General features: G+C 38.7%; 1 protein-coding gene across 2 annotated transcripts in view; it reads left to right on the top strand.

Annotated features, from left to right (window-relative positions):
* Window positions 1-12,983, top strand: part of TMCO1 (transmembrane and coiled-coil domains 1) — a 40,987-nt gene extending 28,004 nt beyond the window's left edge. For both annotated transcript variants that reach the window (XM_011979890.1, XM_011979889.1), the window contains exon 7: window positions 11,656-12,983. In XM_011979890.1, the coding sequence (XP_011835280.1) occupies window positions 11,656-11,754 (99 nt within the window). In that variant the 3' untranslated portion in view covers window positions 11,755-12,983. The remainder of the gene's footprint in view (window positions 1-11,655) is intronic.
* The last annotated feature ends 4,401 nt before the right edge of the window (window positions 12,984-17,384 follow it).

Below are 17,384 nucleotides of genomic sequence, written 5' to 3'. Positions count from 1 at the left end.
ACAGGAAGCATGATGCTAGCATCTGCTCAACTTCTGGGGAGGTCTCAGGAAACTTAGAATCATGGCAGAATGCAGAAGGGGAGCAGGCATGTCACATGGCCAGAGTAGGAATAAGAGAGAGAGGAGGGAGATACTACACACTTTTAAACAACCAGATCTCGTGAGAACTCACTCACTCTCACAAGAACAGTATCAAGGGGGATGGTGCTAAACCACACAATTTGACATGAGATTTGGGTGGGGACACAGATTCAAACCATTATCACCCTGGCATGTGAGAATCAATGGGAAATTGAATTATAGTTCATGGCTCACCAAGATCTTTGTCATTGTGTTGCTTAATATTTTTCTCAATTCATATCCCATCATATCCCCACAAATACAGCACTTTGCCCATTCTGGCTTGCTTAATAGTTTTCATGTTACACTCACTCAGATGTACTTTTTGCTTCTGTTTTTCCTTATTTCTGAATGCCTCCCTCTTCTTCCTTTTAAACGCAATCAAGTTTCAAGGCTTCCTTTTCTGGCAAATATTTTCTGGCACTTACTGCATTGTGAAGGTTAGCTATAAGAGGAGCATGACTAAAATACAGAAATACCAAGGACTATTATAATAGTCTAGCAAAAAATCATTATGTTATAAACTATAACAGTGAAGAAAGGGATGAAAAGGATGGGACAAGATTGAGAAATAAATAGAAGGGGAAACCAGCTGAACTTACTGATTTAATGTGAAGGAGAAAGGAAGAACTAAGATGACTTTCAGGTTTCTGATTTTGGTGACCAAATGGGGACTAGTTGCACTAAGAGGTTGGGAATAGAAGAAAGAAGAGTATGTTGGTTAGAAGACACGCTGAGTTTGAAGTGTTTGTTGAATAGCTAAATGATTATGTCCACCAATAAGTTGTACTCTTGCTTAGCTGAGGTATATACTTAAATTTTTGAAATGGTCTCTGTAATAGAGCTGCCTTAGCTCATTTTCTATTGCTGTAACAGTATACCACAGCCTGGCTAATTTATAAAGACAATTTAGCTCACAGTTCTGCAGGAAGTCCAAGAGCATGGTGCTGGCATCTGCTGAGGGCCTTCCTGCTGCATCATAACGTGGTAGAGGACATCACATGGTGAGAGGGCAAGAGCGAGAACCAGAGAGAGCTTACTTTTATAGCAAAGCCACTCGTGATAAGGAACCCACTCCCGTGATAATGACATGAATCTATTCATGAGGGCAGAGGGATTAAACTTCCACCACATGAACTTTTCGGGGACACATTCAAACCATAGCAGGAGTTTATCCTAGTGAAAGCTAAGGTAATGACAATACAGATCTCTCTTGGTTTAGCATAGATCCTTTGATCTCTGTGGAATATTGCTCTTTAATTTGTTAAGTCTCAGATTTTAAAATTGTGGCTTGGGTTGATATCTTAATAAAACACGATGTAACGCGCCAGGTGCGGTGGCTCACACCTGTAATCCCAGCACTTTGGGAGGCCGAGGTGGGTGGATCATGAGGTCAGGAGATTGAGACCATCCTGGCTAACACTGTGAAACCCTGTCTCTACTAAAAAAATACAAAAAAAAATCAGCTGGGCGTAGTGGCGGGCGCCTGTAGTCCCAGGTACTTGGGAGACTGAGGCAGGAGAATGGTGTGAACCTGGAGGCAGAACTTGCAGGGAGCCAAGATCGTGCCACTGCACTCCAGCCTGGGCGACAGAGTGAGACTCTGTCTCAAAATAAATAAATAAATAAATAAATAAATAAATAAATAAATAAATAAATAAAATAAACCACAATGTATATATTTCACTTTAAGCAACAAAGAGCAATTCTGAGTTTATTTTTGTTGTTGTTGTGAGACAGAATGTCGCTCTGTCACCCAGGCTGGAGTGCAATGGCTCGATCTCGGCTCATTGAAACCTCTGCCTCCCGGGTTCAAGTGATTCTCCTGCCTCAGCCTCCTGAGTAGCTGAGATTACAGGCTCCCACCATCACACCTGGCTAATTTTTGCATTTTTAATAGAGACAGGGTTTTGCCATGTTGGCCAGGCTGATCTGAACTCCTGACCTCAGGTGATCCACCCACCTGGGCCTCCCAAAGTGCTAAGCACCTGGCAACTTTCCATTCTTAAGTGTTCTTGGCATAGGAAACACGGAGGCATGAATGTTTGTAATGGATCTAGGGACTACTGAATCTAGAGCTGTTGGTGAGATGTAACAGGAAGTGAAGCTTGTCACTGAGAAGGATTGCCCGAATCTTTACCTCACGGTATAGCATGAAGCAATTTCATTTTTCTTTCTTATGCTTCTAATAGTACAAGTCTGCTGGTGACAAATTCTCTTACTCTTCATTTATCTGAAAATATTTTATCTTCATTCTTGAAGGATATTTTCACTGGACATAGAATTCTGGGTTGGCTTTTTTGTTTTTTTTAACCTTTAAGCATTTTAAATGCCTTTCTCCTATTTTCTGGCCTCCATTGTTTCTGAAAAGTTCTTCATATCTTTGTGTCCTCGTAAGTAATGTCACTTTTCTCTAGCTACTTTCAGATTTTCTCTTTGAGATTGGTTCTCAGAAATTTGACTATGATGTGCCTAGGGTATTTTTTAAAAGTTTTTCCTGCTAAGACTTATGGTTTTCATTAAATGTAGGGAAATTTCAATCACTATTTCTTCAACTATTTTCTGCCTCATTCTCTCTCTCTTCTTCTTCTGGAACACCAGTTGCTTATATATTAGTCTTTTTTGGTATTGTCCAACAGAACACTGAAGCTACATTGAATTTTTTTTACTCTTGTTTTTTTCTGTTCTTCAGATGGGATAATTTCTGTTGATCTGTCTTCAAGTTCATAGACTCCTCTAATCTGTGTTAACCCTAAGCCCACCCAACGATTTTTGAATTTTAGGTATTATATTTTTCAGTTTCAGAATTTTTGCTTTATTTGGCATTCTTCCTGAGATTTCTTGTTTGTTAATATATTATGAGCCATGTTTTGTGTCCATAATTATTTAGCTGCTTTAAAAACCTTGTCTGCTACGCTGGGTGTGGTGGCTCATGCCTGTTCAGCATTTAGGAAGCTGAGGCAGGAGGCTCACTTGAGCCCAAGTGACAACAGGGCAAAATCTCGTCTCTACAAAAAATACAAAAATTAGCTGGGCACAGTGGCATGTACCTGTAGTCCCAGCTGCTGGGCTATAGAGGCTTAAGTGGGAGGATTGCTTGAGCCCTGGAAGTCAGGTTTGAGGTAAGCTGTGATCATGCCTTTGCATTCATGCCTGGGCAGCAGAACGAGACCCTGTCTGAAAAACAAAACAAAAACACCTTCTGTGCTAATTCCAGCATTTGGAATTTGGACTCCATTGCCTGTTTTTTTTTTTTTTTTTTTTTTTTTTGTTGAGATGGAGTCTTGCTCTTGTCTCCCAGGCTGGAGTGCAGTGGCGCGATCTCAGCTCACTGCAACCTAGACCTCCCAGTTCAAGTGATTCTCCTGTCTCAGCCTCCTGAGTAGCTGAGATTGCAGGTGCCCGCCACCATGCCAGGCTAATTTTGTAATTTTAATGGAGACCGGGTTTTACCATGTTGGTCAGGCTGGCTGATCTCAAATACCTGACCTCAGGTGATCCACCTGCCTCGGCCTCCCAAAGTGTTGGGATTACAGGCGTGAGCCCCTGCACCCGGCCTGTTCTCTTAAGTAACAGTATATTTTCCAGTTTCTTGATATATTTAGTAATTTTGGATCATATCCTGGATAATGTAAATGATAGGTTGAAGAGATTCTGGATTCTTTTATTCTTTGGAAGAAGTGTTGATATTTTTGTTTAGGCAGGCAGTTAACCTGGCATTTGTCTTAGTCCATTAGGGCTACTGTAACAAAATACCACAAACAATAGAAATTGATTTCTTACTCTTTCAGAGGCTGGGAAGTCCAAAATCAAGGCACATTCAGTGTCTGGTGAGGGCCTGTTTCCTGCCTGCTTCATAGAGAGTGCCTTCTGTCTGCATCCTCACATGGTGGAAGGCACAGGGCAGCTCTCTGGTACCTTTTTTTAAAGAGGACATTAATCCCATTAAAGAGGGCAGAACCCTTGTGACCTAATCACCTCCCAAAGGCTCCACCTTCTAACACCTTGGTAGTTTGGATTCAACATATGAATTTGTAAGGGACACGAACATTCAAACCATAGCAGCACTCAAACTCCAAACTCTTCTTTGTGGTAGATGGCAGCTGAAGTCTCAGGTCAGTTATTTTAGTCTTAACTGGGCTGCTTATAGGCTGCCTTGCACGTAGTTTAAAAATTAAGCAGAGCCAGGTGTGGTGGCTCATGCCTGTAATCCCAGCATTTTGGGAGGCCGAGGTGGGTAGATCACTTGAGGTCAGGAGTTCGAGATCAACATTGCCAACATGGTGAAACCCCGTCTCTACCAAAAATACAAAAATTAGCCATGCTTGGTGGTACACGTCTGTAATCCCAGCTACTCAGGAGGCTGAGGCATGAGAATCACTTGAAACTGGGAGGCGGAGGTTGCAGTGAGCTGAGTCTGCGCCACTGCACTCCAGCCTGGGTGACAGCAAGATTCTGTCTCAAAAAAAAAAAAAAAAAATTAAGCAGAGATTTGGGGGCAGAGTTTATACGCAAAATGTGAGGCTCCTGTTTCGTTGTCTCTCTGTTTTCCAGGATTCTTTCTTTATTTTCAGTAGCTGTGGTTTTCCTGAACCTTGCTTTTTGGTTCTTCGAACCAGTAAGACTGTAGTTTATTCTGAGTTTTAGACACTCCTCACAGTGCCGACTGGGGTTATTCCCTCCATTATGAGATTTTCAAAAAATAAAACATTTTGTCTCTGCACTAAACTGAAATTCAGAATATTCTCCTTGATTGATCCTCAAAGAAGGAGCTAAAAGAGATCTAGGGACGTTTTCATTGGAAAGATAGGGGAGAAAGAGAAAGAGGAAAGGAAGGAGGAAGTGAGAGGGAAAGAGATTGTCATTTAATCCCTTGACCCCAGCAGAAAAGACCTCTATTACAGAGGGCCTTTGGTCAACCTAAAACAGAAAATATTCATTGATCATTACAAAGGAAGTGACATTACTCTAGTGCAGATTTGATGTGCTTACCTTTCAGAATGTTTATTTCTACTCTGTAATATATGTGTTAAGAAGGACCCAGAAGGGAGCTTCAGTTTTCTACCTTATTTTGTTTTCTGTATTGGGCTTTTTTACATCACATTTTATTTTTCAAAAAGCTTCTTTTAATCTCTGTGAATTGTGTGCAAAAAAAAAAAAGATGGGCCGAGTGCGGTGGCTCACACCTGTAATCCCAGCACTTTGGGAGGTCGAGGCAGGTGGATCATGAGGTCAGAAGTTCAAGACTAGCCTGGCCAAGATGGTGAAACCCTGTCTCTACTAAAAATACAAAATTAGCCGACATGGTGGCAGGCCCTGTAATCCCAGCTACTCGGAAGGCTGAGGAAGAGAATTGCTTGAACTCGGGAGGTGGAGGTTGCGGTGAGCCGAGATCGCACCACTGCACTCCAGCCTGGACGACAGAGTGAGACTTCGTCTCAAAAAAAAAAAAAAGAATAGAAATTTATTTTAAAAGTTAAAAAATAAGAGTTGTTAAAGGCTTTAAGGGTCTGAAAATGATTGATCTAATCAACCCTCTTTTTTTAACAGTAAGGAAATTGAGACTTGGTAAAATGAAAAGATCATTCCTGTTGTTTTATTGTATAGTTTGTCAGCACTATAACCCATGTTTTCTGATTGCTAACCCAATAATATTTCAGTGATATCAAGCTTGTACTGTTGGGTTTTTTTTAAGTAAATATTTAATCTCTACATTATTTTTCCGAAATAGTCTAGTTAGATATAATGTGAGAGCCCTGGTGATACTGAAAAGGGTCATTTTGAGGTGATTAGATTTTATACAGAGCTTTGTTGATACAGTAAAGATTGTATTACGGGAATTAATGAGATATTGTGATTAATTGGAAGTGAAGACCGGTTGCCAGATGTCAGAGAAACTAACAGAGTGAACTGAAGATTGCCATAGGTGTGTTATTTTAGCTAAATGACTAAGGAATAATATTTCACAGAATGTGTTTATCGCCATTGACCTGAGTCGTCCCAAAATATCCAGTTAACAACCAACAACTTCCTCTTCTTGATCACTGGTTCTTAATCTTTGTAAAGAGGAAGGAACACAAATCCTGTGGTGGTATTTTTCTGGTTTTCCTGCCAATAGAAGACACAATTACAGGAAGATGGTTTTCCTTTGTTTTTCTCTTCTGGGTATACACTCTTCATTTGTTACCCTGTTACACAGGACTGGACAGGAATTCAAAATAATTGTTTTACATTTTTCCAAAACTTGATTGCATCTTACTATATTTTGCATTTGTATTTTCTTTCATAGCATCTTTATTATATATTAAAACTCCTAACTTTTAGCTAAATGCATATTTCTTTTTTTTGTTGTTTGTTTTGAGATGGAGTCTTGCTCTGTCACCCAGGTTGGAGTGCAGCAGCACGATCTCCTACAACCTCTGCCTCCTAGGTTTCAAATGAGTCCCCTGCGTCAGCCTCCCAAGTAGCTAGGATTACAGGCGCATGTAGAGATAGGTTTCACCATGCTGGCCAGGCTGCTCTCGAACTCCTGACCTCAGATGATCCACCCGCCTTGACATCCCAAAGTGCTGGGATTACAGGCGTGAGCTACCAGTCCTGGCCTAAATGCATATTTCTAAACTAAATCTTGCTAATTAACAAGGCCTGAAAACTTGACCTCAAGAAAGAAAGAAAAATTGAGAGATTATAGGAAAGCAGTCAGGTTAAGTTTAATGGATGAGATTGTTGAAAGATGTAATGAGATAATATTTACAAAAGTGCCTGTTGTACAGTGTGATATTCAGTGAATTTATTGAATTACAGCCTGACAGTTGGTATCTTATTTTTCTTATCTGCATGCAAGGATAATAATGTCCACTTCATTAAGTTGTGAGGATTTAAATGAGAACATACACATAAAGTGCTTAGAACAATGCCTTACAGAGTGTAAGTACTCAGTAACTGTTAACCATTATTATTGTTGTTATTCTTTTTTTTCGCTTCATACTATGACCTTCACTTTAAAATAGCACCCACAAGAATATTTTTCTTTATTTTAAAAGTATTCCACTTAGCAGTATTTCAGAAAGTTGGGGAAGGCAAGGTATGAGAAAAAGTATACAACTATTATTAATACAACTATTATCTTACTATATATTCTTAAATACTTTATATTCCTTTTTATATAAAGACCTTATTTTTTAGAACAGTTTTAGGTTCACAGCAAAATTGAGTGGAAGGTACAGTGATTTCATATATATGCCTTGCCCCCACATATGCATAGCACACCCCTCTATCAACTTTCTCCACCAGAGTGGTACGTTTGTTATTATTGATTAATCTATGCTGACATATCATTATTACCCCCAAATCCATAGTTTATATTAGGGTCCATTCTTTGCATTGTACATTCCATGGGTTTTTTGCATAGCAACTGTATTTTATATGTGCATGGGTATATATATATGTGTGTGTGTGTATGCGTGTGTGTATATATATGTGTGTGTGTGTATATATATAGAGAGAGAGAGAGAGAAAGCATTTGCTCATTTAACAACGTAATTGTGATTTTTTAAAAATAGGCCTGTTATACGATATTTTATTCTTTTTTTTTTTTTTTTTTTTTACTTCTTTATGTGACTTTCTTATTCCTAAGGTAACAGTCTGTTACAGAGAGGCGGCTTAATAAAGGAAAACTGCACTTTGAGTTGTATCAGTTCACTTTCTGACTTGTAACCTCTCCCTGCATCAACTTTCTCATCTCAACAGCAGGGATAACTAAGGACTACTATCTAGTCCTTAGAACTGTTTGCAAACTTTAAAGTGTGTAGAAATGTAGGATGTTACTACTATAGAGATGTTAGTGACCTCTGGTCCTTTTACCTGTGGCTCTTGCATCTTGAGACCATCACTTAGTTCCTACAAAGATTTTACTGATGGGAAAGCAGGGGAAGTCTATCTGAGAAAAATAGAAGACCTAGGTTTCACCTGTGAGACTATAGGAATTTAAACAGATTAGTTTAGAATTTCACTAAAGGATAAAATTGCATGCAGTAAATGCAGAGCGTTTGTGTTAAAATACAAATACTTGCGTAATGTAACACCGATACATTTAATTTAGTGTTCCCAAAATGGGTCTGTGGCAAGAGCCACATGGAAAGGATAGAGTTGCCTGAATTTCCATGTACTTTGTGGCTACTGAAGTGTCTCATTTTTAACACTTTTTTGTTGCTGCTATTGATATTTGAGATATTCCCATCTAGAGCAGTGGCTTACCCTCAGTAGTCATTTAAATATTTTGAGTTAGTAAATGAAATTCAACAGACTACCAGTTCAGTTTCTCATTTCTTCAAAATATTATTTATTTTTTATTTTTTCAATCATCTTCTTTAAATCACAGTAAACCTATAAAGGGCATCCAACATTTTTACATTGGTTTTTAATCTCTAAAGTTTTAAGGACTCATCTATTTGACCCTTCAGAATAACTGAGCAAGAATCCCTTGTGTATTTTTTCTAGGCTATATTACTGTATTTGTTAACTAGACAAGTATGTTTATCAGCAGCTAATTCTGTATGTCTTACTATTTCAAATTTTATCTTTAAAGCAATTTCCCTTAATGCCTAGTTTAGTGCTAAATACATTGTAGGTGCTCAGGAAATACTTATTAATTAACTAAAGAAATTGCAAATTAGTGACATCATTTGGTCTTTTTACTGCTTTGTGTAATGGGTTTTTTGGAGGTGAGCTTTAAGGAGCTATTTTTATTATAAAAGTAATGTAGGCCGGGTATGGTGGCTCACACCTGTAATCCCAGCACTTTGGGAGGCCGAGACGGGTGGATCACGAAGTCAAGAGATCGAGACTATCCTGGCCAACATAGTGAAACCCTGTCTCTACTAAAAACACAAAAAATTAGCTGGGCATGGTGGTGCGCGCCTGTAGTCCCTGCTACTTGGGAGGCTGAGGCAGGAGGATCGCTTGAACCCGGGAGGCGGAGGTTGCAGTAAGCCAAGATCGCACCACTGCACTCCAGCCTGGCAACAGAGTGAGACTTTGCCTCAAAAAAAAAAAAAAAAAAAAAAAAAAAAAAAAAAAAAAAAAAAAAAAAGATAATGCAAAGTAGACCAGGCATGGTGGCCCACCCCGATAATCCCAGCACTTTGGGAGGCTGAGGTGAGCGGATCACTGGAGCCCAAGAGTTTGAGACCAGCGTGGCCAACATGGCAAAACCCCGACTCTACTAAAAATACAAAAATTAACTGGGTATGGTGGCATGCCTGTAGTCCCAGCTCCTCGGAAGGCTAAGGTGGGAAGAATGCTTGAGCCCGGGAAGTGGAGGTTGCAATGAGCTGTGACCACACCACTGCACTGCAGCCTGGGTGACAGAGCAAGACCGCATCTCAGAAAAAGAAATACAAAGTCACATCATTTTCCATCTTTACTAAGGAGAAGTATCCTAATGTACTAACGATTGATTTTTTTCTTCACCTGTTTCAGATGTCTTTTTAAAGCATGAGCTATAGTATTGTGGAATGTATGTATTGAAATATTTTATGGTAAATATAATTTAGATGAGTCCTTAAAGTTTGTCCTCCATATTTAAACATTCTGTTGTATTCTAACAGTGTTACCTCAATATACACTCTTATCCATAATAGTCATCATTCTTCATGATGAAGGATTGAGGGTGTGTATGCTTGCAGAGAAGCCTGGGAATGGATATTCTCATAGTATCCAGTAGGTACTCAGTAACTACTGGATGAATAGTTTAGTGCATGTAAACCTGCCTACCACAGAATGGAGTTTGTTCTGAAGAGCAAAACTTTAACATAGAGACTACTGTGTAAGAGAATCCATTAGATTTAGGGTCAAAACAAAATAGGTTTAAATTCTAACTGTGCTCTTAATTTAGCTTTGTAATTCTGGATAAGCCATCCATCATACCTTTCTGAGTTTTAGTTTCTTCAGATATAAAATGAAGGAATTGGGCAAGAATAATCAGGATCTCTAAGGTTTTTTTCCTCTTATAAAACGCTACATTGGCTGGACGCAGTGGCTCATGCCCATAATCCCAGCACTTTGGGAGGCTGAGGCGAGCGGATCACTTGAGGTCAGGAGTTTGAGACCAGCCTGGCCGATATGGTGAAACCTCGTCTTTACTAAAAATACAAAAATCAGCTGGGCGTGGTGGTGCATGCCTGTAATCCCAGCTACTTGGGAGCAGCAGCTACTGGGGCAGGAGAATTGCTTGAACCCGGGAGGCGGAGGTCGCAGTGAGCTGAGATCATGCCATTGCACCCCAGCCTGGGCGACAAGAACCAGACTCCATCCTAAAAAAAAAAAAGCAGGGGGGCGCGGGGAGGGGTTTTGGCCAGGCATGGTGGCTTACACCTGTAATACCAGCACTTTAGGAGGCTGAGGCAGGCAGATCACCTGAGGTCAAGAGTTCAAGACCAGCCTCGCCAATTGAACTTTAGTAGAGATGAAACCCCATCTCTACTAAAAAAAATACAAAAATTAGCTGGGCATGGTGGCAGGCGCCTATAATCCCAGCTACTCAGGAGGCTGAGGCAGGGAGAATCACTTGACCCAGGAGGCAGAGGTTACTGTGAGCCGAGATCGCGCCACTGCACTCTAGCCTGGATGACAGAGTGAGACTCCGCCTCAAAAAAAAAAAAAAAAAAAAACCAAAACATTATTATGAGAATGAAATACATTTTTAAAAACTGAATAAAAGTGAGTTTCTTAAGAAATTGCATTAGATGTAGATGAAACAATGGAAAAAGATGGGCGGTGCTGAAAATTTAAGAGAATTCTGAACTCAGAGTGCTTTGCAGGTTTCTAAGTACTTTCAACACTGTAAAGAAACTGAAACTGATTTTTTAGACAGAATCTCACTCTGCTGCCCAGGCTGGAGTACAGTGGTGCAATCTTGGCTCATGCAGCCTCTGCCTCCTGGGTTCAGGGGACTCTCATGCCTCAACCTCCCGAGTAGCTGGGACTACAGGCGTACGCCACAACACTCAGCTAATTATTTTGTATTTTTAGTAGAAATGGGGTTTTACCATCCTGTCCAAGCTGGTCTTGAACTCCTGGCCTCAAGTGATCTACCTGCCTTGGCCTCCCAAAGTGCTGGTATTACAGGCGTGAGCCACCACACCTGGCCGAAACTGAAAATTATAGACAGTGCAGTAATGACAAATCCAGCCAGCAGACCCATACTCAAAGAAAATGCCCATAAGAAATAGCTAATGAATATTCTTCATATGCTTCTTGTTAAAAAGATTATCTCCTTTTATCATTGTCTGCTTGAAAAAAATCAACCACTTTCATTAGTAGACCAAGGTCTCATCAGGTAAGGAAGGCTTTTACTGTTCTGTGATTTTCATTACATTGTAGGCCTTTTTAAAATTAACATAGTGATAATCATCCTATTGCAGGTCATAATGATACTTTTAATCTATATGAGTTTCCTTTGCCTGAGAGCTACATAAAATACATCTTCTGTATATTTGATACTAAAACCCTATCCTTACTCTGTTTTCTTCACAGAACATTCAGAAGATTCTTGGCCTTGCCCCTTCACGAGCCGCCACCAAGCAGGCAGGTGGATTTCTTGGCCCACCACCTCCTTCTGGGAAGTTCTCCTGAACTCAAGCAGAACTCTTTATTTTCTACCATTCTTTCTAGACACACGCACATCAGACTGGCAAATGTTTTTCAGCAAGAGCCACAGGTAGCCTTACTACTTGGGCCTCTTTCTAGTTTCGAATTATTTCTAGGCCTTTTTGGTATGATTAGAGTGAAAATGGCACCCAGCAAACTTGATAGTGCTTTTGGTCCTAGATGATTTTTATCAAATAAGTGGATTGATTAGTTAAGTTCAGGTGATGTTTATGTAATGAAAAGCAAATAGCATCCTTCTTGTTTCATTTACATGAGTATTTTCTGTGGGACCGACTCTCAAGGCCCTGTGTATGCCCTGCAAGTTGCTCTCTAAGCGCATTTAGAGATTTAGAAGAAAAATTTAGTTTGTATAACCCTTAATTGTAACTGTTTGTTTTTTTGTTGTTTTATTTCAAGCCAAATATATGACATAAGATCAATAAAGAGGCCAAATTTTTAGCTATTTTATGTACAAGGAGAGATCTGTTTCATTTTGTTTTGCCATATTTCTAGATGTAAGTTTTAGCATGGGCCAGGAAGGACTAAAATAAAAGTTTTTAAAGTACTGTAGTTTTTGCCATACTTGACTCATATACTCAAAATACAGACTTGTCCTAGTGTAGGAATTGGAAAGCAAGAGTGGAAAGGAACGTAATAACTCGTGGGAGTTTAAAAATGAGGGTCTTGGCAAGTAACACTGATGTCTGAAAAAAAAATTAAATATAAATAAATAAATAAAAATAAGGGTCCTCAGCTGTTCTCTTCATATCCTCTTACAGTCTCTCAGATTCTTGTGGGGACACTCTTAGATCCCCCTTGGAGGCAAGGTTATAGTTATATGTTATTAATCTTGCAGAGCTTCCTTTTAGTCACAATAGCCTTCAGTTTCTGCCATGCCCCTTCATAAGGGAGGAGGATGTTTGTACCATGATCCTCCCCTATAATCTATGGAATTAGGAGTCCTGTGTGGAGTCTTATCAATAAATATGCACATTCATCAAATGTCTACTTAAATGTGAGTATTCTACCAGTGAGAAAAAAACACATAATTTTCAAAGTAATCATTGTTAAACCAACAGCAAGCTTTTTTCTTATCAGCACCGTAAAGTCCAGAAGACAGTGGAAAAATATCTTCAAAGTGCTGAGGAAAATAAGTGTCAACTTAGAATTTTATGCACAATATTGGAGGCAAAATAAAGACATGTTTAGACATATAAAACTAAGAGAATTGAATTATTAAAGGTTACATTTCAAGGACAAAAAAGAAGAGTCTGCCCAAGGCAAAGGTATGGGATACAAGAAACTGTGGTCAACAGAGAAATAAAATATATGGATGTATATGTGGATAAATTTGAGTGTTTTATGGATTATCTAAGTTAAGGATTATCCCAAGACAACTCTACAAGGTAATTACTGTTCTTACTTTCATTTAACAGATGAGGAAACTGGGGCAGGGGAGGTTAGTAACTTGCTCTGCATCACAGAGCTATTGAGTGGCAGTCAGGATTGGAATTCAACCAGTGTAAAGCTGAATAGTCCAGGCTGTCAAGCTCTATGTTGCAGCCTCCTCATAGGTATGTGGTGATTCTCTTCTCATCACCTCATCTCCTCAACTAGAGCTCTCTAAAGTTGGACTTTGTCTTTTTTTTTCTCCTTTTTACAAAGTAGTCAGCATGGGTGGGAACACAGCAGGAGCTCAAAGCAGATGAAAGGGAACAGAAGTCCCTATTTTGAGACTACTTTTATCAGAATGATGTCTGATAATGGATGGTGATGACTTTTAATGGTCTTTTCTCCATATCATTGACCACTCTAAGCAAAATAATAATTTGAATGATAATGAAGAAAATTATGCTTATAATAACAATAATGACAAATGTGAAATATCTAAAATAAAACATGAAACCATCCTCAGAATTCTGCCATCACCTTTTTAAAGTGAGAATGTATAGCACACTCTATCACTCATACCCTGAGGCTTTGAAGTTGGTGCTTTCTAATCAGATTTCTTATGGACCAGGTTTTCATATACAAATTATGTTTCCATGCTAAAGAATAAATAAGAGGGAGAAGTTAAAAAGGAGAGATTACATCTATTCACCCTATATCATTAAAAAATTCTTTTAAATTTTTTTCTGAACTATTCTGCTTATGAATATTCACTCTATTCTTAAAAGCACAATAACAAAGATATATTACAGAGGAAGTAAACCTGTCACAACAATTAAATTTAAGGAGTTATTAAGGGCTACTGTAGCCTCACAATTAGTTTTTTAAAAATTTCTTGTCCTGAAGAAATTTCAAGACTAGTTATTTGGATGACACTCTAGGTCCACAGCATCACCAGATCACTGGAGATGACATTTCAGGACAGGCCTCTGAACCTCTCTCATAACACATAATTTGGTTATTTTCCCTATGTTGTAAGACATGGATTGTCTCCTGTCTAGGGGAAAAAAAAACAGCCGTTACTAATATCTGCATTAGTCTACTCAGGTTGCAATCATAATATGCTGAAGTGGTAAACTTTTAAAAATGATGATAAACCTGAGTTTATTAACAGGTTACATTCTAAAAGCTAAGCTAATTTGGAAATTGGAAAACAAATATGTGTAGGTATTCATATGCCCTTGACCAGACTGGACCTCTTTCTTCCCAGGTAAGTCATTCTCTCCAATGGGGCCAGTTACTTAAAATGACATCAGACAATTGATAGAGCATCTAGATCTCGCTTACTTCTTAAACAAAAGCATTTTGCCACAACTAGTCTGGAGTAGGTTTTTTTCAGACTATTTATACTTATTTTATGTATTTCAATACTGCCCTTTAAGTAAAAGTACTATATACTTTCTCTTCTTTTGGATTAATTCTGCTTAAGTCATAATCTTTTGTTTTAATTTATTCTAGTTTGAGTTTAAAAAAAATTTTAGAATAAAAAAATCTCAAAAATATACTATTATATATACATATATATATATAGAGAGAGAGAGAGAGAAAGAGCGAGAGAGGGAGAGAATGAATGAATAAAGAACACCTAGGTAACCCATCCTCCACCTTTGACAATTATTGGCTCCTAGCTAATTTGTGTCATCTGTAACCCCACCTGCTTTTGCCCTTCCTGTATTATTTGGAAGCAAATCTTATCATCTGTAAATATTTTAGGGCTTTAAAAAATATGTATAATCTTAATACCATTTTTACACCTAAGAAAATGGACAGTTTCTTAATATTATATGTTGTCTATAGATGTAAAAAGTTTTGGCAGTTTTTTGGAATAAGGAACCAAATAAGGTACTGAATATTGCAGCTGGCTGATACGCATCCTAAATTTCTTCTATTGTTGTGGTCCTCAAACTAGAGTGTATCAGAATCACTAGAGCCTTGTTCAAACACAAACTGCTGGGCCCCACTCCAGAGTTGGTGATCTGTAAGTCCTGCTATAGAGTCTGGGAATTTGCATCTCTAACAAATTCCCAGGTGATGCTGAAGCTGCAGGTTTGGGTTCACTTACCTGTTGGTTTATCAGCATCTCTCTGCCCTCTTACAATATATTTGTTGAAGAAGTGTTGTTTACCTTGTAGAGTTTTTCTTAGTTTGGATTTTGGTGATTGCATGCTGGTTTTTTCATACTATTGGTTGTCTCTGTAATGTGAGCAGTTTTTGATCTATTAATTAATGAGGTATTAAAAATGATGGTATTCTAATTCTAGTATTCCTTCATTTATGATCTAAAATGCCTCTAGATAGAAACTTCCCCTCATCTTCTTTTTGGGAGAAAATTAAGAATAAATGCTTAACTCCTTGGTCTTCAAAATAATGAGCTGTTTATTAATATCCTCCAATAGTGAATAATTAATGTGTATGTCATTATCTATTCATGCATTTAAATATATTTGATGTACTTCAGTCCACTGAAGCGATTTCTCTTATGAATGCTCAAATTGGCCCGTTTTTGGCCAGTGAGAGCCTCTTTCATTTGGCTCTTGAGTCTATTTGCATGCCCCTCATTGTCATTGGTAGCATCCTTGCTAAGTGATATAACAAGATGTTCTAAGGCTCATCTTGTGTATTTCCTGCATGACTTGAAAACAATTTCTTCAAAGAGGCTTGTTTCCTCTTTACTGGAAAATGGCATTTGGCGATTGCGATCAGAGCACTAGGAATGTTGAGACTGGGTTTTTAGGTTTCTAGTCCTTTCTGTGGACTAACATCGATATTATTTGTTGTTGTTTTAATATAAAATACAGCACGAAGTTATACTGATACTCAGGGCTACAGAATTTTTACTTAATTTATTTGGTCTGTGTCTCCTTTATCAAACTATACTGAGAATTCCAATTTGCAGCACCCAGCTGATATAATTAGAATATTACACAATTATTCATTAGTATAAGCTAAGAATATACACTCAGAAGTCTCAGAATATTAACATAAACATTACCAACAATATAGTTAATGAAAATAGGTTAAGTTTTGTTTTTGTGGGGTAGAGGACAGGGAGGATTGTGTAAGGTATATCACACTATGAGTTCACAGTCCAAATACTGAGATTTCAAGTTATCTGGAATGATTTCTTTAAGGTTATTGCCAGCAGAATATACATTTACATTTGTTTTATTTCCAACTTTTAGAGATTTCTCTTTTACTTTATATAGCATTTTGATGGGTTTCTAGGCTTTGCACAAAAAGCATATTTAAGCTATATGGAGATTTTCTTACGGGTTTAACCCCAGTCATAAGCCCCATAATTTGTGAAAAGATGGGCAGGTAAAATTGTTACCAGAAACAATTTAATTTTTAGCTAATAGTGGAGCTGGCAGGGACATGCTCTGCAGTGACATTGCCCCCTTAACACTTCACACTTGTTGGCTAAAGGGAGGAGACCTACTGGGAAGAGAATACCATGTGGGGATGTCACCAACACTGACTCAGATCCTTATCACTGTCCCCTTAATTTTTCTGCAATAGCCTACCAGGTAGTCTCCTTTATTCTAGTTCTCCTGACTCCAGTTCACTCTCCATCTTGCTGTGGGAATGATTTTTTTTTTTTTTTTTTTGAGACAGAGGCTCACCCTATCACCCAGGCTGGAGTGCAATGAGGTGATCTTGGCTCACTGCAACCTCCGCCTCCCGGGTTCAAGTGATTCGCCTGCCTCAGCCTCCCGAGTAGCTGGGACTACAGGCGCCCGCCACCATGCCCAGCTAATTTTTGTATTTCTAGTAGAAACGGGGTTTCACCATGATAGTCAGGATGGTCTCGATCTCCTGACCTCATGATCTGCCCGCCTTCGCCTCCCAAAGTGCTGGGATTACAGGTATAAGCCACCACGCCTGCCTGCCCCACTATATCTTGTCCTCTAGCTAAGCAGATTTCTTAAATTCTGCATTTTTCATGTTCTTTTTATTTTTATTAAAATAGAGATGAAGTCTCACTATGTTGCCCAGAATGGTCTTGAACTCCTGGGCTCAAGTGATCCTCCCACCTCAGCCTCCCAAAGTGCTAGGATTACAGGCATGAGCCACAGTGCTCAGCCTTTCATGTTCTTTTTGGACTTTACTACCTTTGTTTTCTCAGACTGAAATGTACTTTCTCTTATTTGCCTGATTTTCTTCTC

Source organism: Mandrillus leucophaeus, unplaced genomic scaffold (genome assembly GCF_000951045.1).
Source record: "Mandrillus leucophaeus isolate KB7577 unplaced genomic scaffold, Mleu.le_1.0 Scaffold207, whole genome shotgun sequence".
Lineage (NCBI taxonomy): Eukaryota > Metazoa > Chordata > Mammalia > Primates > Cercopithecidae > Mandrillus > Mandrillus leucophaeus.
This window is presented reverse-complemented; position numbering and strand designations above follow the sequence as displayed.